The sequence below is a fragment of the Echeneis naucrates genome, chromosome 13 (genome assembly GCF_900963305.1).
Source record: "Echeneis naucrates chromosome 13, fEcheNa1.1, whole genome shotgun sequence".
In the NCBI taxonomy this organism is placed as follows: domain Eukaryota; kingdom Metazoa; phylum Chordata; class Actinopteri; order Carangiformes; family Echeneidae; genus Echeneis; species Echeneis naucrates.
In genome coordinates this window covers 6,612,974-6,635,086 of record NC_042523.1, presented here as the reverse complement: position 1 = coordinate 6,635,086, position 22,113 = coordinate 6,612,974, and the positions used below count along the sequence as shown (strand labels likewise).

Sequence of the window (22,113 nt, the reverse complement as noted above, 5' to 3'; positions counted from 1 at the left end):
TAAAAAAAAAAGAAAAAGAAAAAGAAAAAAAAGCTGCCTCTGTTTTATAGAGGATTTTTTTCTGTTGCATAGGTGATAGACAATGGAAATAAAATAAATCAGCTCTTACCATGGACATATGAGTGCCCATGAGAATATTCAAGAGACTGTTGTTGAAGTGAAGGAGCAGCCCTCACACAGCTGAGTCAAGACAAACACAGCCACTAGGCTTCAAAATAAAAGTAGTCCCTGCATATTGTTAGTTAATAATTTGTTTTGTGAACAAGTTCACATCGGTTTTCTTGCAACTTGCATTTCTGCTGTTTCTGTTCACTTTCAGTACGAGTGACTTTTTTAATAATTGCGCCATCTCAACAAAACTGAAACTCCACAACAAAAGAACCAAAGTTGTATGTACTTAAACCATCTGAGGTTCAGAAACTAACAGGGCTTTAAACTGGTTGAAGAAGTCTTCAGTAATTCAGGATGGCTGTTTGGACAAGCCAAATCTGCCAAACTAGATGAAACTATAATTTGGCATGTGCCCAAGAGTTCTAATGGTTCAGGAAAAGACTCCCCCAAAAAAACAAGTCCTCAAAGACAGGGTGTTTATTTTGAAAGTCTTCATCAGAAGTAGCATTTTATTTTGCAGCTTGACTTCCCAGCTGCTGAAGGAAGCCCCATGTGCGTAAAAGTTGTTCCCTCCTCCACCCCGTCCATGAGGCTGATTTGGCTCCAGATATAAACACAGAGCTGCTGCTCACTCTGCACACAAACAGCAGCCCCTTTGCTCCAGCAGCCGAAAAAAAAAAAAAAAAAAAAAAAAAAAAAACAAGAGAAAGACTGACCCCCCCCCCATCCCCCCTCCCCCTCCCCCCGAAAAAAAGAGAAAGGCAGAAGGAGAAGATCTGTGGCACATTCCCCAGGATGGAGGTAAAGACCGGACTTTTCTGTCCCTCTCTGTACGTTTTTAGGTCCCTTTCAGCAGATGTCTTTGACATTTTTATGCAGCTGTGGTGTGGTTAAAATGAAAACATTACATCACAGCAGCTCAGGGACTTTATGGTATTTCAACGCTTTGTGTTGTTGCTGTGACACATCTGGCGGGTGGGAGCAGTTTATCAAATCGTACTGATTATTGTCAATACTGCTTTGCTCTGAATAAACTTAAAGAACAGCACGAACACATGCAGCTCTGCGGATAAAAGCGAAGAAACACTGCAGAGCGACAGTTGCACTATTTGTGATTTGTTCTTGGCATGAATGGGTGTTATTAGCTATTACATGTAACAGACCAGCTGGATGTGATAGTTATGTAATCGGCTATCTCCTGAAGGTGCAATTGCTCCAACACACACAGGTTTTTGGTTCAACTGTACTCAAGCTGCAGATTGATATGGTTTCATGGTAGGTTTGTGGTGAGAATTCATAACAAGGAACCACGCTGTGAGAGAGACAGAGGAAAGAGAGAACATCTGTCCCGAGCTAGTGTATCACTTCACTATATACCGTTAGTTCTTTGGGGTTTGTTTTTTTTTTTTTTTTAATCTTCACTGCAAATCAGCATTTTAAGCCTGAGTCTCTTGATCATCAATTGTGGAGCCCCTTAGCTGACAAGATCTCTTTTCTCCTCTCAAAGAGAAGCCAAGATGAACAGAGGAGCTGAAAACCAAGCGGCAGAAAAGGCATGCTCTTTATGTTATAGGAGGCCGGTCTCAGCCCTTCCACATGTTTTCTTTTTTTCCTTTCTTTTTTCCTCTCGGCAGGATTTGCTCGCAAGTTTTGAGGTCTCCTCCTTGAAAAACAAGCTGTTCCCTCTGACGTTTAACGTCATTCTCTAGTATTTAATGTCATGCGGCGCATAGGAAGAGAAACGCCCATTTTTTTTCCCACAGCATGTGAGGGAGCACATTAGTAATCCGCCACAAAACTACTCTCACATACTCCTACCATCCGACTCCAGGCCTCAGACCTGCTTTCGGCCCGGTCAGCTCATTCTTTCCCTGAAAGAAAGAATTTGGACTCACCCACCAAATCTGGTAAACATGAAAGAATGTTACAAAGAAAGATGGAAAGATTTATTTTTTCTTCTGCAAACCTTTTTTTTTCTGGTAGGGAGCAGTTAGTTTCTGTGAGGTAAAGCTGTTTTGAGAGAACACCCCGATCCTGCATGTAAAAGGGTGAACGCGGGTTCAGCTATTATTTGGTGAGTCCAGCTGAACCTCGTAAAGCCAGCGCAAATCTCTCAAGCTCACTTTTCACCACCAGCTGTTTGTCTGTCTGGTGAATTTGAGGATGATGACACTGAGCAATGCGGTACTTCACTTACTAGACGCTTCTTACCTCTCCGATCTAACGTAAGGAAGTAGTGTTCATAGTCATGTTCATTTCTAACCTCAGGTTTAATTTGAGACAGACTTCTATTGACAGTTTTGATTAAATGTGAAGTAAAACCTGTCATCAAAATTAATGTTTCATTCGACCAGCCAACTAACAACCGACCAGCCAATCAACCAACCAACCAACCAACCAATCAAACAACCGACCAGCCAATCAACCAACCAACCAACCAACCAACCGACCAATCAACCAACCTTAATAACACCAAAGCAGTGTTTATTGAGTGTCGCTACATCAGTACTTTGTCAGCTGGTTGCCCCAGGAATAAATTCCTGTGTGATACAGCGTTTGATTGTCATCACATAACAGGCCACATTTTAAAGCACCTGACCTGTAAACAAAAGTGTTAAACTCGCCCGTGAAGTCGTTCCCTCGGTTGCATGTTGTCGATTTTTAAACCGGTCCAGCTTTACTCTCGTAAGACATCAGATTTTAGCGATGCTGTGTGTGCTTCTTGCTTCAGGAGAGAAATTATTTGTGTCGCAAACATCGATTTGTCTGAGCCACATCAGGCAAAACTTTAAAACTCTGTTGGAATGATAAGTGTGTGTGTGCGTGCACCTGAGGCTTTGCACTGTTATGCATGTTTTGACCTTGTGGGGTGGAGGGTGGGGGTTCCCTCGGTGGAAAAACAACCGCACAGCCAGAGGAGTGTGTATCTGGGGTTGGCTTGCCAAGCATATGGTGAGCACATTTATTATGTAATCCATAGTAAAGTTAAGAGACGGGCCTGTACCACCCTGACATCTGCTAAGGAGTGAGGTTCCCCCCTTTTGCTCTACAACAGAAGGTTTTTTAAAGGGTTTCACACTGTCATTGGAGTTTTAGAACATTTATTAACCAATATTTCCACCCCACTATGTCCTACTGGGCCCACTACAATTTCTTTCACTAGTGGCAAGAGTCTTAGAGCATCCTTTGAAACTTTCCGGGATTATGACGCAGAGTAAAAACATCCACTGGCGTTTCATTCACAGCTTGTCTGTACTCCACATTATCATTGCTGATGCCGTCTGAAGTGTTTGCTGAGGCTGTTATTTTAAGCTTCATGTGTTTCAGTCAAGAATGAATGGTTCGCTCTGTCCTGAACATAAAACAGACTCAGCACTGACCATGAAGCTCAGAGGAATGTAAAGCATCAGCATCTAGGAAACTTCAGAGCTCTGTCACGGTCCGATCTCTGTTGAGATGACACAGTGGAGCGTGCATAAAACGAATAAATGTGTCCTGAAGTTATATCTTATTAACGGTGCGCGACTAAACAGGATGAACCAACCAACGTGTCATGTGACTTTAAAAACTTCTACTAATTCCACTAATGCTTCCTGTGGTGGTTTTTTCATATAACATCCTGAAACCACATCAGCTTTCTCTTGGTATTCTATAGCTCATTTTATGTTCTCTGCAGTCTGTCCACCCTTTTGAGACGAGCTCTGTGCACTTCCAGAAATGCTGTAATGGCAAAATCATATGAAAAACAGAAGCACACAGCAGGAAGTGCATAGTTCCCTTCTGAAGAATCTGTAGTGACTGCATTTTGTCTTCTCTTTCACAACACAGTCTGACCACTTGTTTAAAACATGCTTTTTGATTAGTTGAATACAGTGTGTGCCTCCTGTTCTACCGGCACCCAGATGAAGAAGGAAATGCTGTCGAAAAAGGAGTGAGGTGCTATCAGCTTCTGTTGACTGCGGAGGGAGTGAACGCATAACAAACACTGGCAGCGATAAAGTGTCCTGAAATGTGCAAAGAACTGATAAAAGATGAGGAGAGAAGCTGCAGCTGATGTAAACAAAACATTCAAAGTTAGGTTTTACAGATGTTTCATGAGGCAGGAAATGCTATCAGCCAGATCGGCAGGTGTGAAGTGACGTAGCGTGTTCACATCAAATGGAAAGAAAACTGTTTAGACAGCAGGATGAAAATCTACGAGCTTTAATCGAGCATCGCTATCTTTGAAGACTGCAGCATGCACAGACTTGCACACTTCTTTGCAGTGGATGAGTGATTGCCTCAATTTCCTTGCTGTCTTAAACTCCTTATAGTAGTTTTGTGGGAGCTCTGGTTCATCTGAGGATATTTGCACCTTTACGGCCAATCAAACGGTCCATAAAGCCTCACAATCCCTTACTGATTTTCTGGCTTCTTATTGCAGAATGGCTCTGGTTGAGCTTTTCTCAAACCTTGTTATTATATTCTGCTCTGATCGCTGCACAAACTACATTTGAGGGACGCATTTTATTTTTTATTTTTTTTACTGCTTCAGAGGCGGGTGGGGGGTCAGATCCTGCCCAGAGAGGTTCAGCACAAAGCACTGCGTTGGGCAGCGGAGATACCAAGGAAAACACTGCTCCGTACAGCGAAAACATGAGTTATTGGCTGGGGAAGTTGCATCATGAATGGATGCCCATAAACTGAGAGGAATTACTCGAAAAGCGTTACTTGGTTTGCTTTTAGCGGGTCAGGCTAGGTCAGGCTGCAAGCTGCCTCAGGCATCTGCACATTGTCAAACATATTGTGAGCATGAAGAGTACAAGTATGAGATACATGGAGATGAGGGCTTGAGCCAAACAGAAGAAGTCAAGAAGAAAAAAATGAAATATATATATATATATATATGATTACATCATGTTCAGCCTCCCTGCTGAACAGTTAATCCACCACCTCTTCAACCACCGTCTTCTAAATTTGGCATCCTGCCAGACTCTTTAGTTCATTTTTTGGCAGAAAAGACACATTAGGTGCTGCAAGCAGCTTCAGTTTAGCAAGTGCATTTATTTTTTTTAACAATGAGAGCTTTTGCATTTTCTCCAAAGACTGCGTGTGGAGAATTGTCTCTCCCTAATCAAGATTACAATGACTTGTGATTTCCTCATTGGTGTGTGATTGTTTGATGTGTGCAGTGTGACACTGGCAATTCAAAATACCTGTTGAGAGTTTTAGTGTTTTGTTCGTTAGAAACAGGGTGCTGCAAGTTATGATATAATGTTGCATGTTAGTGAATTATTCGCCTGGCTGTACTGAGCATATGATGAGTTAACATAGACTGCAGGATGAAACTGAGAGAGAATCGTTAGAGACATGACGTAAAAAAATTATCAGTGAAGTGAAGTAAAGATTGAAAGTAAAATATGATTTTATTTGACTTTACACTCAGTTGGAAGTTTCATTCTCGTCACTCTGACCTAAAACACAGTCCTGAAATAAGCAGCAGTGGCCATTCTGGCTGCACTTTATGACGCAGTGTGTTATATTTTCAGGTGTTTCTGTTTTCCTGGCCGCTCATTGACATGATTGAGTTGGCTTTTCCCGGTTGGCTGTGGCTTTTTCAAAATGCTTTCTAATAGGCTGGCATTAACAGCCTGCGCTGGGGCCGACACTGTGTATTTGAAACTATAGATTCCACTTTGGTACGCATTATGAACACAGAGTGTGGCCGCTGGGGAGGACAGAGAGGTGGATGGATGTAGAGTGGGTTTTTCCAAGGAGGTAACTTATTAAATGGCAGCTGTTTACAGAGTACAGAAATTCCATATAGTAAAGGGCCGAGGGCTCCAGACGAACTATGATGTGACTAGAAAGAGCAGAATGTTTAAAAAAGGCTCTATGTGTAAACCATATTATTATTCTGTTGCTTATAAATTAGTCTCTGACTGATTATTTTACAAGTAAATACATCCAAAATCACCGCACAGTCTTTGGAAATGGTTTGGAAGTTAATGTTTAGACTTAACTGACTGCGTTCCACACTTCCATTGTCTGACAACAAAAATAGAAAACACTGAAATGAGAGCAGAAGCAAACAGATAAGAATATGGAAGCAGTGATAAAGAGCTGAATGAATGCAGAAAATGTATACAACAGTCCATCCGTATAATGGGCTCTAACCCACTGCTATACTGCTACATACAGTGAGTGTACTTCATTGCTGTATTCACAAGGTCTGTGCCCCCCCCGGGGGGTATCATGACCCTCCATTCCCATAATGCAGCAGAGTATGAATACGATTGTAAAATATTGGATGTTAAAATCTGTAATGAATGAACACATAGCCAAACCTCGTGACGCTCAGCCTCAGGGACGACTGCACAGTACTTGTAGTCGGTAAGGTGCAAGGCTTCACTGAATGATGTCAACCAGCGTCAGCATGATGCTCGTCAACCATCTGATCCACCGTCCAGATGTTTGAGGGGTTTTTTGCCTTTCTCTTTGTGATTTCTGGAACAGATGATAACATGTACGCTTGTGTGAGAGTGTTCTTGCCAATAGTTTCAAACATTTGGAGGGAGTACTCTGCAGTTTATGTATTTTATTACTTCTCTCACAGCGGTACTCCATAAACAGGCCTGGCTCTGTCAGCTTTTCTCGCATCTTCATGATTTGTCAAACTTCAGTACCAATAACAAATCCTCAAAAGCCTGCTGGAGTCTTGAGTGATTTGTTTTATCGTTCACGTGGAAGAAGAGCCCATATTGAAACTTTCAGACAGTATTGGCAGCTTTCTGTTCTTGGGCCATCTGGATTTATTTTTCTTTTCTATGAGTGATTATTTTGTTTTATACTTGTTCCTCCACCCTGCAGGGCTAGTGCTTACGTCTGCAGCACCTCTCGTTTCCGGTGAGGCAGCGGCAGCAATGGCTTGTAGATGAGTGCGTCCGTTTACCTCATCACTCTGATTAAGGCCTTTTCCTAGTCCACCTCTGCACCTCTGCACACATACACACTCACACAAAACACAGGAAAACACACACGGTGCCAGTGAGGGTAGTGGAAAAGTGAGATATTCAAGCGAGGCCTGGTCCAGAAGCACATCATGTTTTCCTGGAAAGGCGGGCGAGAAGGTGCCTGTCTGCTGTCTGACCACTTAACAAGTGTAGCCAGAGCGGAGCGGCTCACTCTGCTGGTTTTCCCCCCCAGGCAGGATTTTACTTTGTGCTAACAAAGTCCAGCAGACTCAAAAGTGAAGCCATTATGCTTGGTGGGTTTATTGAACAAGATCTTGAACTTTTGCTTTGTTGTGCACCATATTTATCTTCCCTTTCATAGATTTCCACTGCATGTGTGGGGTGCACCGGCCTGATTTATGAGGATTGAGAGTGAAGCGTGGGGAGTCATTCCCAGAGAGGGGTGAAATATCCTGAGCCAGACCCCATCTTTATCAGCTACATGGCAGATTACATGGCCTGTTGTTCCCTGACCACTGCTGTTATATCAAGCAGATATGTTTCCATTTACTGAGCCTCATATCATGTGCTTCTTCTCCCCTGCCTCTGGAAAGAGGAATCACAGGCTGACAGACAAAAGCAGACTTTGTGTGATCTGTTTGCCTCCATGTTTTCTTTCCATGTCTGCCGGTCATACAGTAAACCTCGTGTCTCCATCCACACGCCAGGAAATTAAGACGTTGGGATTAACCTTTACTTATCCAGACTCAGCTCAGCGAAGATGTTCGCACACGCCATTCTGCATACAGTCCAACAACCATGGTGCTTTTATGTAGAGGATTTCATGTCTCAAGTGTGCTCACTGTCAAGCTTGTCGCTAAACAGTAGGATGGTTTCTAGCTGTGGCCCCTCAAGATGACCTCTTAGGAGGAAAAACAAGAAAGAAAAGAAGAATAGAAAAGATCTCTGTGTATAAATGTTCACACAGGAGTTGTGCATCCCTGCGAGTGAGTGCATTTAACGTCGCTATTTTCAAATCAAGTACTTTTCTATTTTATCGGCACCAAATCAGAAGTTATATTAGGTTTCATATACAGCAGTTCTTGACTGAGCTCTTTATGTTGTATTTTCTCAGCAGGCTGAGAAACGATGCCAATACATTAGTGCTGTAAACGCTAAACCACCACTTAAGGCAAAAAGTCAATTTCCTCGGACACCCATGTTAAAATGTCCAACTTAACAGCAGAAAGAGTGACAGCAGTTTCTATTAGCTAATATTCCCTTTAGCCTTTTTAAATCATGCTTAAAAGCACACGTTCTTGGTTTTCCAATTAAAAGCTTTTTTCGAACAATACATTATATGTTTACTGTACATGGAACTGTAAACAGCAACATCTAAAGCAGGGAAGTCCGAGCTCTGAGGTAGTTTGTCGGCCCAGGCCCGCTTTTGGAAAACTTCAGTCGCATGGCTTTGCTTTAAGAAGCTTTTTTTTTTTCTTTCTTTCCTTGTTTAGTCACGCTCAATTGCTCTGTATACGAGATTACAGTATGTTTCAGATGTGGTCGAGCATGTCCTCCTCTCTGAGGAGCTGAGGGGTTACAGAGCAGAGCTGTGATCCAGGCTGCCTACACAGCTCTGGGGCTTTTTCCCAGGCCTAAAGCCCCAGAAATAGTTTGTCCTGCTCTTTCCTGCAGCGCATCAAAGTTTCCCACTCTTACAGAGAGCTCGGGGGTCCCAGCTGAGTTTAATGTGTATGTGTCCTGATGACCGACCAAAGGCCTTGTATGGCTCACTGAAATAATGCACATCGTTTGTCATCTCAGGGAAATCAGACCTTTAACTGAGAGAAAATTATGCTGGCATCAACATTGCCAAATAAAGCACAAAAAAACCTAACATTTATTTAGTCCTACATTTGATTATTTTATGTAATTCACAGTTTGAAAGAGGTAAAGCATTGCAGATTTGCAGATTACAGATGAGTGTAGTTCTGGACAGTGAAAGTTTAGACTTTCAACATGAAAAAACTGCATGTATTATTTTCTATACTGTAATGGCCAGTGTTACCAGTCTGATGTTATTCTGCAGGAAGAAGCTCAATGAAGATAAACGCACTGACAGATAAAAATTACAAATGACTTCATTCACTTTAGTTATTTTAGTAAATGAAACGTGATAAAAATACAGAAAAGTCTAAACTCCTTCAAATTACATAATCAGAAATATGATGTCTGTACTTGGTAATTACTTTTTTTTTGTAATGAAACCAGAAGCAGCTAAAAGAACAAAGAAATGATGGATTGTGTGTTTGAGAAGTTGAGTCGTCGGGCTGTCTCTATGCTATTTTAATAAAGTTGGACAACCTTGATATGTACTCTTTTGTTTTTTCCACCCAAAATATCTGAGCAATAATTTAACCAAACAAAGACCCACTTCCTTTGCAAACAGAGTCGTAGCTCAAGTTTGTGCTTTTAAAGCCTCCCTTGTTTTTGAAGGACAGGAAAGAGTTAAACAATTAGAGGCTGCAAAATAATGGCGTGGAGATTGGGTGGTCCCTGGTGATTGCTGTTTATCATAGATGAGAAAAGAGAGCTCAGGAAAAGGGTTGGGATGTGGATTAAGACACAGGCAGCATGGAGGAGCCTGAACAGAGGCACTGCAGGGGCTAGCTGATGCTGTAATAGATTCGGGTGGAGGGTGCAAGGTGGTGAGATCATGCTGAAAACAAGAGAGGGAAAGCGGAGAGAGGGTTTAGTGCTCAGTGAAAACAGAATGGAAATAAGGTGTTGCATGAAAGCCCAAAAAAGAGAGAGAGGGGGAGGAGCGCCACGAGCAGTGACTGCGTAATGCAACTATTTAAATCACAGCAGGATGCATGAGAGTCTGCGCAGCTTCAAAACCTAAACAAACATCTCGACCCAAAGGCAGCGCAAACATACGGCAGACCTCGGTTAATAGTGCAAAACTGGAGTGTTGTTTTCAAGGATGCACATTCCAGCCTGCAGCCATCAGCCAACTTATCACTTAGGCCACAGATATGTTGGAGTGAGTTAATGGTCATCAAAGGGCAGCGTGGAGGAGGGAAGTTTAGCAATCAACTTGGGAATAGTTAGAGAGATAGAAAAGAGAAAAGAAAAAAAAAAAGAAAAGCAAAGGAGCCAAGAGGCGATAACAGAGTGAGAGGCTGCAAGGACAGGTCCCTCCTGTCACAGGCTGCAGCGAGATGTTGAACAGCTGTGCAGACTGGGGCTCATTTCCTGTGTCCAAACCCATAAAATACACTTTGTAGTAGGAGATCAGATGAGACGAGTTCCTCCAAGGGCAACGCTGAGCTTCCCAATCCGTCTTTCAGCGTGGATGCGCTTTGCAGCGGAGAAGTAGGAAGTGAAACGTTCTTTATGTTCGAGGATCTCCTTGTTCAGCTGCAGCTCGTACATACATGTACACATCGTCTTGTTTTTGTTGCTACCACCCATATCTGGCTGGTTTGTCTGTGATTCAGATTTGGTTTTCACTTCCTTAACATCACGAGATGGGACATTTCTCAACACATATGACAGTTTCACCTTTCACCATTTTGAAGAGTTCGTGGTGGTGGTGTTGTGGATTTTCAGTCTTCACTCCCCTCTATAACCACATATTTATGTTTTAATTGCTTGTTTTGTGTGATTATTGGATCGATTGCTGATCTTATGTGATTGAAATACCTCCAATAAAAGCATCAGCTTCATCCAATTTCTATACATTTTAGAGTTTATAGGTCAGAGTGCTCAGATCCAAATTTTCAGGATGAAGAGGCACTTGGGCAGTTTGCACCATTAAAGAGGATGAAACAAGGTCTTGTAGGGAATCTTTTAACTGACGAGTTCACACCTACTTTCTATATGAATGTACCACTAATGTCCACCACTAAAGACTGTATTTCTCAGGTGTTTTATATATATTTTTTATTTTATTTATTTATTTATTTATTTTTTTTTTTCAGAAGGATTCTCCATCCAAGCCATCTGTAGCTGAGCTGGCCGGAAAGTTCAAAGGTCATATTCTGCCGATGCCCTCCTCAAAGGACGAGGTATTGTACTTTATTCACATCTTACATGTCACAGTATCCAAACAAAATTATACAGGACAGCATCCAAACGGTCCACGTGCCTTTATTTACCCTGCTTGCTGCTTTTTATCTGCAGTTGCCATTTCAAAGACGACCTCCATGTTCTCTGAAGCTGCCGAATCAAAAAGATGATAATGAAGAGTCAGATGTGAGCAGTTTGAATCCTTTTGCTGACCCATGTGCTACAGATCTGGCTCCTTGATGCTCTTAAACACACTGTAGTTGTTTACAGTACATTTTCATTGCAACCCCATCATGTCAACACAGCAGCTATTGTGCTTTCCCAAGTCTGAAATCAAATCTAGTTATATTCTGGGAAACTACAGAATTTTTTTCCACTACAAATTACAATAAAAAAAAAGCCAAAACAAAACACAAATCTATGCTTGCATTAGTGCCATTGAAAACAAAAAAGCACAAGTAGAAACATTCACGCAACATGAGGATTTCCTATTGAAACATTACCTTGTAAGATATATTACTCGTATAATGCTTGCTTATGTGTACTGTGGTGCTAACACCATGACTGTAAGGATAGTGAACTTGGAACAAATTGGAAATAATTTTAATTCACTTCCATCCAGCTGTGAACGACTTCTGATGTTGTCTTCTCATTAACTCTGGTCCAACTGTGTTCTACTGCAGAAAACTGTTGTCTCCCCAAATCCCTTTAAAATCAAGATGAAGAACTCCCCCATCATTGAGAAACTGCAGGTTGGTGCATCAGGCAACGTCTGAAAATTTCGCAGCAGAAATAGGAAACACCAGCCGCCGAGGCCTTATTGTAGGAAGTAGCATGTAGTAAGGGCTCTTATCTTGTCTGGGATATTTAAAGCGTCGCTGCCTCCCGCTGTTCAGTCTGTACTGGTGCATGAGCTGTTCACATGCTGAGGGAAGGAGGAAGGGCTTGTCCCTGACGCCACAATCAGCTCAGATTAATGAGCTAATGGGATCATGGCCCACCCAGCCTCCGGTGAGACTCTAACTCACCACCGTTGCTGCTTTAGTAAGCAGTTCACACGGTGGGCAGCCATGGGACAAAAGGGCTGCCGCTTCTCCCTGTTCCTATTCTCCCCAGTGCAGGTAGGAAACTCTCTTTTAAACTGAACAGTGTTTGAAGGCTAGTGTGCAGGATTTCATGTAGTCCACTTCTCACGCTGAAGATGACAGCTTTTGTAATAAAGAGGGAAGATCAGGACATACAGTGCTCCTGGCAGGGAGTTTTCAAAGCAGGAAGGTAACAGGCATGAACAGAGCAATGTTTTATACTTGTCAGGAAAAGCTATATATTTTAAAAACACTGCTCATTTTGGGTTTATAAATCTTTCAATTCCAAACCTTTTAAGAAAAACCTTTCAAGAAATGTTTAAAGAAATGACATCACAGAAACTTTCCATCTCTTAATAATTTCTGACTATTAATACGGTTGAATAAAACAGTTCCACTCTCATCTTAGATTTGTTGTATGCTAGTTTTGTGAAGTGTTTTTTGAAACAAACTGAGTTCCAGCCATGAATGCCATTGTCTTATGATTCAGTGTTAAAAGAACGCAATGTACTAAAGGGATTACAGTGCTTCAACATCTCCCCTTCCCCCTGCAGGCTAACTTGGCTCTGTCACCTACTGCTCTGTTGCCTTCACCCAAAAGTCCAGAGCCAAAGCTCCAACCGGCAACATTGTCTCCCATCACGCCCTGCAGCCCCGTGAGCCCCCTGAGTCCCGCCCTGCGGCCCTCGCAGCTGTCCAGCGAGGAGGAGGATCCCGTCAGCTTTGACGGCCCTCCTGAGGGAACCCCGCTGCCGAGCTTCAACAAGGCAAATACATGGGCTTGTGCTCATTAGCTTGACAATATGAAGGAATAGATCTGGGCTGTGTTATTGCATCTCTGTATAATACACTATGGCAGGCTTTATCGTGTTACTGCAAATATCAGTCTGTGCAGTATGACTTTCAGACATCCAAAATCCTACTCTGATGGTTTTTTTAAAGACTTATTAAAGAACATCAGTGTGTTCCCCTGTGCCAGCGTGAGCGACGGTCACATAGAGCACCTAGAAGTGTTCCTCACACTATTCGCCAAGTGATCTGTGACGTCACAGCTGGTCACGTGGTCCTCGTACCTGTTGACGTAGTTGTCAGTGGGTGTGCTGCGTTCCTATGTTTAAGCAGGCCCTGGATAAGCTGGAGCAAGATGCCGCCGTAGTGCATGAGTGCTGCAGTGAGGGGGAACGAAGATGTAATCCCCTTAGCCTAGTTAGAATCCCTAGGTACTGTTTTGTTGACTGCTGTCACGCAGGTGCTGATTAAATGTGGACAGCTGTCAGAATCCTTTTAGCCAAACAAATGACTTGCAATTAAATATAGTTTTCCCCTTTCCTAAATACCGGGCGCGCTTTTCTGTGTTGTAGGTGTGAATTGTTTTCAGATGAAAAAAAATTCCTCTAAATCACCTTTTGGTTCTCCCTCGCTTCTTCCACAAAGACTCGTGTGCGGCTATCATTCAAGAGGCGTCCGCCCACAAGGCAGCACAGGAGGTCAGCCGGAGAGGAGCCCGGAGCCCTCGGGTCTACATGTGAGCTGCACAGCCCAGGCGAGAACGGGGACAAGGACGCCGTTTTTGACAGCCCAGTAGAGGAAGCTGAATCCAGGGAACCGGGCATTCTGAAAGACGCCGAAGATGAGTGCAGGGACTCTGGAGAGACAGAGGACGAGGCAGCGAAGCCTGATCCTGACATTACAGGAGAGCCAGAGGAGCAGCAGGAGGCAGAACAAGGCCAGAGTTCAAAAGGGACGGAGGTGGAAGGGAGACCTTCAGAGCCTTGCCCTGCTGAGCAGATACACGGCAATGTTGAGGCAGTAGAGATGCCTCAGGAAGCACACCAAGGAGGAAATGGCAAGGTCTGAATGTTTACATTATGATTTTACATATATTATTTACATATATATGTATGCGTTATTCAGTGCTTTCAGAGAGCTCGGAAAAATACTCCTCTGACACAGTCTGTCTACTTTAAGCTTCATGGTACCTGCTCTGTTTTGAATCCCAGCGTCGCCCTCTCCAGGCCGCGTATAGTACAGGTCTATAAACACTGGAGAGCTGTGAGAAGCAGCTGCTTTCCTCCACATGGAAATGAGCGATCAGAGGAAAGTTCCCTCACGATGAACCAAGTCTGCATGACCAGACAAGTCAAAGACTTTGTTAACAGTGCACTTCCATACACAGAAAATACTGAACCTTTGTTTCACTGCAGGCAAAAATTATGTTAGATTTGACACATTTATAAATGTCTGTGTGTGTGTGTGTGTATATATGTGTGTGTGTGTGTCTGTACATAAACATTGTGGTATTGTAAATTACTGTCACTTTAGGTTAGGATACTTTGCTTTATTTTCTTTCCATGTTTGCCTCTTTGCTTGTCTCTTGTTTTGTATACAAAAAAGTATTTAAATCACAGTTTAACTGTGGAGTGGCTCAGGTCCTCAGATTATGCATCGCAATTATAAGAAAAACCTTATGTAAAGAAAAACTTGTGTTGCATTTATTGATTCAAATTTTTGGGTTTGCTAAATCATCTTAATCCTTTAACGTGTTTGTCTTCTAAGCTGATAGAGGAAATTTCAGTTACTTACATACAGCGCTGAATATGCTGTCGTCAATCAGACTAGATCAACAACAACAAAAAAAGATTTTAAAGCCAGCCGTTATCCAAAAGCAGATTTTAAAAGCCCTGCACACACAAACAAACAACAAACACAAAGATTTCGGGGCTTCAGTTTTTCTCTGTCTGTTAATTAAACACAAACTGTGCTGTTGCAGCTGTTGTGTAGGCTCACACCTTCCACCATAACTGAAGCATGCTCACTGAAACCACCTGTGATTTAAAGTCAGATCACTGCTGGTGTCCTTCACAGCACAACTTTCTCAGTTTCAATATGATTTAGGTCACAATGTGCCCGTTCTTGTCGGCATCACTAGCATGGTTTGGAAAAAAAAAAAAAAAAAACACCTCTGAAGAAATTCTGAAACTCCAACTAAATCTTTCATCTAAACTTTGTCGGCTTGTAGCGGTGACTAGGAATTACTGCAATAACGCTAAAGGCCTCCTGTGTGTTTGTTAATCCTAGAATGCAACTTGGTTTAAACTTGTATCTCATGCTATATATTGCTGTTGACCATTTAATTCTCAATTCTCATGCACTCATAAATGTCCTATATGTTTTTAACTGTTTGGATCAGAATAAGATCAAAACTGGGGCAGTAGGTTACATCTAAACATGTGCATATGTACTTACTATAAAAATATATTTTGATCAAAGATTCCTGTTGATCTTTTTTTTTTTCTTTTCTTTTTTTGAGATCGGTCCATGTAAATGAAATTACTGAAAAAGCTGTGAGTCATTAAAGACAACGACAGAACAATCGTTGGAATTTTCTGCATTAAACCTTTATTTTGGAAAATATGTTTGACATCCAGTGGAGCTCTTTCGTAACATCATTTGGTTAAATTAACATTGAAGACGTTTACCTGACGGAAGAAATCTGGATCACGTGGTCTGCATACTTCAAATAACTTCACATGGGGACTGGAAGTCCTTTTTCCTTATTCGCCTGCCACTTCTTCGTCGGATTTCTGTAAACGATTATGGTCGATTTTTCACTTACTGCACCTGGAAAAGATCGCAGGATTTCAGACGTCCGTGAAATTGCTCCGTCGCCTCCTTCACTTGACGCTTCGTGACGTCAGCGTCCGTAAGACGTGTGGAGACTCACCTGTCTGAAGGAAAGAAGCCTGCGGAGACGGAGACGGGGAGGACACGTCCTCCTCCTGAGACCCGGACAGAGGCGATCCCCGGCAGCTGTCCGATCAGCAGACAAAAAGAGAGAGGTCGTGTTTGTTTTGGCAGGTCCCTGCCTCTCTGACCCGTCGATGGGACGTTCACGGCGGCACAGGCAGCGTGGTATCACTTCTTTAAGTTGCACAGGGAGGCATCGCTACTTCCGCGTTGGGATCTATTTATAAAAATTCCCAATAACTACGAGCATGGACATTGAAATGAACTCCTTCACCCACAACGGGAACGATGCGGCACCACATTCATCTAATGGACCGGTGAGTTAGTCAGATAAATAAGGAATATGTTAAGTTTATTGGCTTATGTTAATTCTAAAACTAATTAATAACTCTAAAAAAAAATAAATAAATCAAAAATGTAAAAGTTTATTAATCTGTAATGACCTACTTTATAGCTAATTGCTACTTTTTAACTAACATTGGGTCTGAAACTATTAATCAATCAATCAATGAATTTGGTAAATTCATACTTTGCTATTAATTTCATTAGGAAGGTGTGTGCAAACCTCTGACTGGCACTGTATGTGTGTGTGTGTGTGTTATATGCATATAATAATTATGTGCAGTCTCAGCTCGGGGTATCATACATTCGGGGGTTCATGGGTTCGGGGTTCATGTCATGTTGTGGTAATACTCCATTATTTGAATGCTTCCAGGTGACAGCGAGTAACACAGCTGATGTGACGTGTAGGGCGTCTGAGGCAACAGAAACGGACAGTTTGCTCACTGTGCAGGTGACCTTTCATCATGGTTGTGCTTTTACTCTTATAGTATTTGGTTTGGTGATAACTGGCTGTTGAACTGCATGTAGCTTTTGTCACTGTAATAAACAACGAGGAGCTCTCTTGTCCATGACAGCCACATGTGCTATATTCACATACATGAATCATTGTACAGTTCAACACATTTTTGTTGACATGACTATTTTCCTTCATAATAAAATGAGGAACGTGACATTGTGCTGTTGTTTTTTGGGGGGTTTTCTTGTCAGGTTTCTGCAAGTAACGGGCAGTCGATCCCCTCTAGTCCCACAGGGATCCAGAAAAATGCACACACTCCTACAGAGGTAAGTAAAAAGTGCATAACCCTTTTTCAGACGTTGGGAAAAGGAAGTGTAACTTTTCTGTTGTCCTGTAACAACTCATTGAGTTATTTATATATCATTTCCCTGAACCCTGGAGATGATACAATTCAGTTTTATTTATCCAATAATGATGGCATCATCATCTCAAGGAAGCCAAATTGAAAACCCCCAACAAGTGCCACGGTGAGTAAGCACTTGGACTCAGGGGTGAGGTAAAATTCCTTTTTAACAGGAAGGAAATTCTGATGTAAGTAGGCAAGGATGGGCAGCCGGCCATACCAACGGGTGGGTGGAGAGGAGAGAAATGGGGAAGAAAGAAATCAAAAAAGAAACCAGCAACTTGAATTCAAGCATTGTAGGCTGACTAAATGATGATTACAATACTGACCCTATATAGGTGTAATAGTGATATTAATAGCAGCTAACAGCAGTTATGATCGCAGCACCAAAAAAATACTGATGGCATTAGTTGAAAAAAACAAAACAAAACAGTATGACACAGTTGTGTCAAAAGCAGCTCTCAGATCAAGAAAACTTGTCAAGCAACAAGTTCATTGTATGAGCCATGACACGATGAGCGGCAACTTTCCCCAGCTCTGTTACTGGAGAACTGTGTCCTCTCGTTCCTCACTGAATCATGAGTCCATTCATCCTATGACAGCCACACATTTATACTGGCAGGTTGACCGTTTGGGTTAAGGCTTTTTAAATAGAAGTTCAACCACAGCAACCCTAAAAGGCTCAGATATGTAGCCTGACAAACTGATCAGATCTGATGAACTGTTGATAAAAGCTAAAACAAGTTTGAACGATTATGGGAGCATGGCTGTGCTAACTGAACTGCAGTGAAGATAGTGAACTGTGTGTGAACCTGTTTTTTCTCGAGGCTTTTCCAGTTACTTGCCTAAGCTGCATTGTTGGCTGCGGGTGTCTTTGTTGTCCGTGGTCATATCTGGAAGGTGTCCAGAGAAAACTATGAAGTCTGGCATTGTTTCAGCATGTATAAATACCTTCAATGGGAACTAAAGTTCACAGTATTTTTCTGTGTTCTTTTCTGTCTTGATGCTTGTTATTAAACTGACTTGTATCTTTCATTCTGTATTATTTTTTAAATTGTGGGTCATGATGGTTAGCGCGGTGCCATAGTGGTTTGCGCTGTATCCCCACAACAAGAAGTTTACAGGTTTGATTCCCATCCCTGAGCCCTTTCTGTGTGGAGTTTGCATGTTCTCCCCATGCCTGAGTGGGTTTCCTCCCACCTTCCAAAGACATCATGTTTGGGTTAACTGGAGACTCTAAATTGTCTGTAGGTCTGAGTGTGAGTGGTTGTTGGTCTCTGTCTGTCTCTGTGTGTTGGCCCTGTGATGGACTGGTGACCTGTCCAGGGTGACCCCACCCTCGCCCAGTGTGAGCTGGGATTGGCTCCAGCACCCCCTGCGACCTGGAAACTGATAAGCAGTAGAAGATGAATGACTGGGTCATAATGCTCCAAAGATACCAAACTTGCATGCACAGGGATTTTATATGTATCTTGACAAAGTGATTTAATTCTGCTTCCAGCCTCGCACCATATCTAATATAAGGAGAGAGCTGAATGAGGTCGTCTTCTGGAAAGTCAAAATGTGGATGGTCATTGCCTTCATTCTCCTCCTCATCCTTCTTGTGATCATCATTTCAGTGGCCCTGTGTTCAGGTAACGTTTAAAGTGGTGAGCGCTGAGGGTTGTAATTTGCTGATACATATATCAAAAATAAGTGAATAACCGGAGTAAGAAGCCAAGTGAAGAAAAAAATCTGTCTTGAAGCACACATGTTACAAGTAAAGTTCATGCAACACAACAATGTTGTCATTTATAGCAATGTGCCTCTACCAAAGAAATACATATGCACCGTGTGTTCATATCAGAAATATAAACACTTTAAAGAGACTGATAGTATTGTATGGTGAGATAATATTATACAAAATGCGCCAGTTACATTTTCAGTTTGGAAGCTTTAATCTGTTTTCTCTCTGTGCAGCGATTCACAGGGATCCGGATGAGACATTTGACCCTTCGTTGTTTAAAGTTCCTGTGTATTTCAATGGAAGCTTCTTACTGCCCAACTTGGCCTTAAAGGAGGAACAAGTCACCTCAAATTACTCCAATCAATCCCTTAGTGCCGACCTCCAAAACAAGGTTTGACCTATATTTCAAATAATCAATTTAAAAATGGTGGGTGCCAACATACAAACTGCTGACAACCATTTTACTTATGACATTGCAGCACTTGCCATGTAGCAGCTAAACATGTCATAAATAGTGAATGGGCTTGATTAAATTAAATTGCTGAAATTAAATGGCTGAAGATATAACTACTGGGGTACAGGTATTATGTGCAGTTGCTTTGTTTCTTCATACTAATGGTAGAAGTGATTAGTTGTGTTATTCTGGAAATTGGAATTTTCTCACTTTTCCATTTGGATACACGTCTACCTAGTCTTATTTGGTTTTGTTGAAAATACATTCTTATTTAGTATTGTGCACTTCATAACCCCTTTTATGAAGCCTTTGCCAAGAGCTGAAATCACTCTGCAGCTGGTTTTATCTCTCAGAGAGAACTTAGATTGAAAGGCCTCTGCAGCACAACAGAGCTGGAGGTGAATTGAAAGTAGGGTAGTAACAGCCTGTTTTATCTAATTGTTTGTCGTTGCGTGTCCCAACCTGTCACGCCCCAGCTGGCTGACCTCTACAGATACTCCCCTGCTCTGGGACGATACTTCTCCAAAGCCGAGATACGCGTTTTATGGTAAACAATCAACCCCTCCTCTGCACGACACAACTAGATTGAACCACTTGTTTGTTTGTTGTTGTTGTTGTTTTTTTTTTGGTGTGTGCATTTAAATTCAATATGTGTTTAACTTCAGGATTTTTTTTCCCTCTCCCTGCAGGAACAGTTCAGTCACCGCTGACTACCAGCTGAAATTCCTCATGCCTGAAGAGCAGCAGGACGCATTGAGGAACTTCACTCTGAGCAGAGAGATGGTTTACAACGTGTTCAGACAGTTTCTGTACGACCAGGAGCCAGGCAGCTCCGAGCCTTTGTACATCAATCCCCGTTCGCTAAAGATGTTTTGAAGACTGGAGAACCAGAGTGACTTCTTTTCTTTGTCATTATAATGAGGCTCTCCCAACACTAAACCCTCCTTCATGTGATTTGTCAGACTTTTGCGTGACCCGCCCACGAGACTGCAGAATCTTGCACAACCTGCACAAGAAGCTGAAGCCACAGTCACACTGAGCTACTGCGCGGTATCAGTGGGTGTGCATGTCCAGGCCATACAGAGCATCTGAACGTGTTCTGTCTAATAGGCTTTCAAGACTGTCCTTAATGAAATCAATTAACTGTGCCGCACCTATCAGGGAAAAATGGACATCTGCCCACTGTCAAAGCAAGTCGTCCATGCTCGCTCAGTGGAGGATACCAGCACCAACCAGGGCATTTTATTGTGATTTACTGTGACTTGTTTAAGTGGAAGAAAAACCTGGAGCCAGTTAGATTGTATTTTTAAGTGGTAATACATTTGCTTATATTTAAATACCTGTGCCTTCATTCTGCAACTGGTATGATTTGCAAACCAAAATTGTTGGGACACTTTCACAACATTTGCCGAAAAGAAAATGACAAACACTGCAGGCTGTAAAATAAGCTTTAGAGAACACAGCTGTGTATTCTATTTACACAGAAATTAGAATTTGTGCAGTGCATCACCAAATGCATCACAATGTTTTACACTTCTGTTCATTTTTGTTTTATGTGCAGTATGACACCTGTAACAGTGCCCAGTATTGTCTCTCTGCGGTTGAACAGTAGAGGGAGTGCATGTCCCACACGCAGCATTTACTTCCCTTACTTTTCATCGCTTGCTCACTGTATCACCAGGAATTTATCACCAGGATGTCAGATTAATGTTTACTTCTTAGCTGCTATCACGTCAAGAATACATTACATTTTACATTGCAGTTGCCTTTTATGCTTATGCCAAGTTTTTCTGGTCACAAAGAAGAAAGAACTTGTTTGTGCCATCTAAGACACTGACAGCTGTGCAGCATGTTTTTCCTCACCTTATATTCATGTGAAGAACATGTTAACGTTTCAAATCAAATGTGTAAAATCTGTAATTTCTCAGATAAGGAATGTTTTCTCACATTCAGGATTCATCACTGCTGTCTGTTATTACAGTCATACTGCTGCATTTACTCAAAAATAATCTGTCTGATGAATAAAGCTACAAATAAAAGGGGAAAGAATATTCTACCTGACAACATCAACTCTTCTTAGAAGCAATTGTTTGAAATACTTGAAAAGAAATATGATTAATATTCATATGACCCCTTAATTAGTTATTATGTTGGATGCAAAGAAATACAGTTTTTTTTTTTTTCTTTCCCACAGCTGTTCTTCTTTTCTGAAGTGGGAAATAAATTTTCACGTGCAGTTCTTAGAGGTCTGTGCTGCATGATAGTCACATGCTGGTCGAGAGGTCAAGTTGAATAGCAGAACATCAGGGAGGGCCAAGAGATTTCAACATTTTATTACTGTACTGTACAGCACCCACTTTTGAAATCCTCAAACATTGCAAATGTTGGGATGGCGTGATGGCGTGATTCTGTTTACACTGAATTTACTGACTGGGACTGGATAATTTCAGCTGTCTTAAATTGCTCTGTATTTAATTTAGGGTTAAAATGTCTACTTTCATTAAACCGTTAGCAACAGTAAATGATCATGTGCCATGGTACTGGGCAGTAGTCTGGATCCTGGCTGTGCGCACCTGATAGACTAGCAGATAACAGCTGCCAGTTCAGTGTGTAGTCACTGGTGGTCCATCCCCTCAATCCTATTTTCAGAATTGTTAATCGTCTAAAGCCAGATTTACTATAATTAGCACCTTGAGCTTTGATAGACTGGTTGGTTCAAATAGTAGACACTACTCTCAAGCCTCTGACATACCCGTAGTCCTTTGAGATCTGTCATACAGAG

At 42.0% G+C, this 22,113-nt stretch overlaps 2 protein-coding genes and 1 long non-coding RNA gene across 6 annotated transcripts; 2 read left to right on the top strand and 1 right to left on the bottom strand.

The window, feature by feature from the left end:
- Positions 1-787: 787 nt before the first annotated feature.
- On the top strand, positions 788-15,159 carry LOC115052767 (capZ-interacting protein). 4 transcript variants are annotated; one of them, XM_029517086.1, is made up of 7 exons: positions 788-912; positions 11,030-11,116; positions 11,232-11,303; positions 11,801-11,869; positions 12,757-12,969; positions 13,637-14,053; positions 14,203-15,159. In XM_029517086.1, exons 1-7 carry the CDS (start codon positions 907-909, stop codon positions 14,239-14,241), a joined length of 903 nt encoding a protein of 300 aa, XP_029372946.1. In that variant the 5' UTR covers positions 788-906; the 3' UTR covers positions 14,242-15,159. The 4 variants fall into 4 exon arrangements, with proteins under 4 accessions (XP_029372946.1, XP_029372949.1, XP_029372948.1 ...); XM_029517088.1 differs by having other exon boundaries at positions 798-912; positions 11,033-11,116; XM_029517089.1 differs by having other exon boundaries at positions 13,637-15,159.
- LOC115052769 (uncharacterized) lies at positions 14,117-16,113 on the bottom strand. The gene is made up of 3 exons (XR_003841392.1): positions 15,927-16,113; positions 15,682-15,823; positions 14,117-14,325 (listed from the first exon to the last, which is right to left on the bottom strand). It is a non-coding gene; the product is annotated as an uncharacterized LOC115052769 (long non-coding RNA).
- On the top strand, positions 15,317-21,489 carry c15h3orf52 (chromosome 15 C3orf52 homolog). Its single transcript, XM_029517091.1, has 7 exons — positions 15,317-16,266; positions 16,665-16,742; positions 17,000-17,074; positions 18,653-18,785; positions 19,111-19,268; positions 19,808-19,878; positions 20,021-21,489. Exons 1-7 carry the CDS (start codon positions 16,198-16,200, stop codon positions 20,205-20,207), a joined length of 771 nt encoding a protein of 256 aa, XP_029372951.1. The 5' UTR covers positions 15,317-16,197; the 3' UTR covers positions 20,208-21,489.
- Positions 21,490-22,113: the final 624 nt, after the last annotated feature.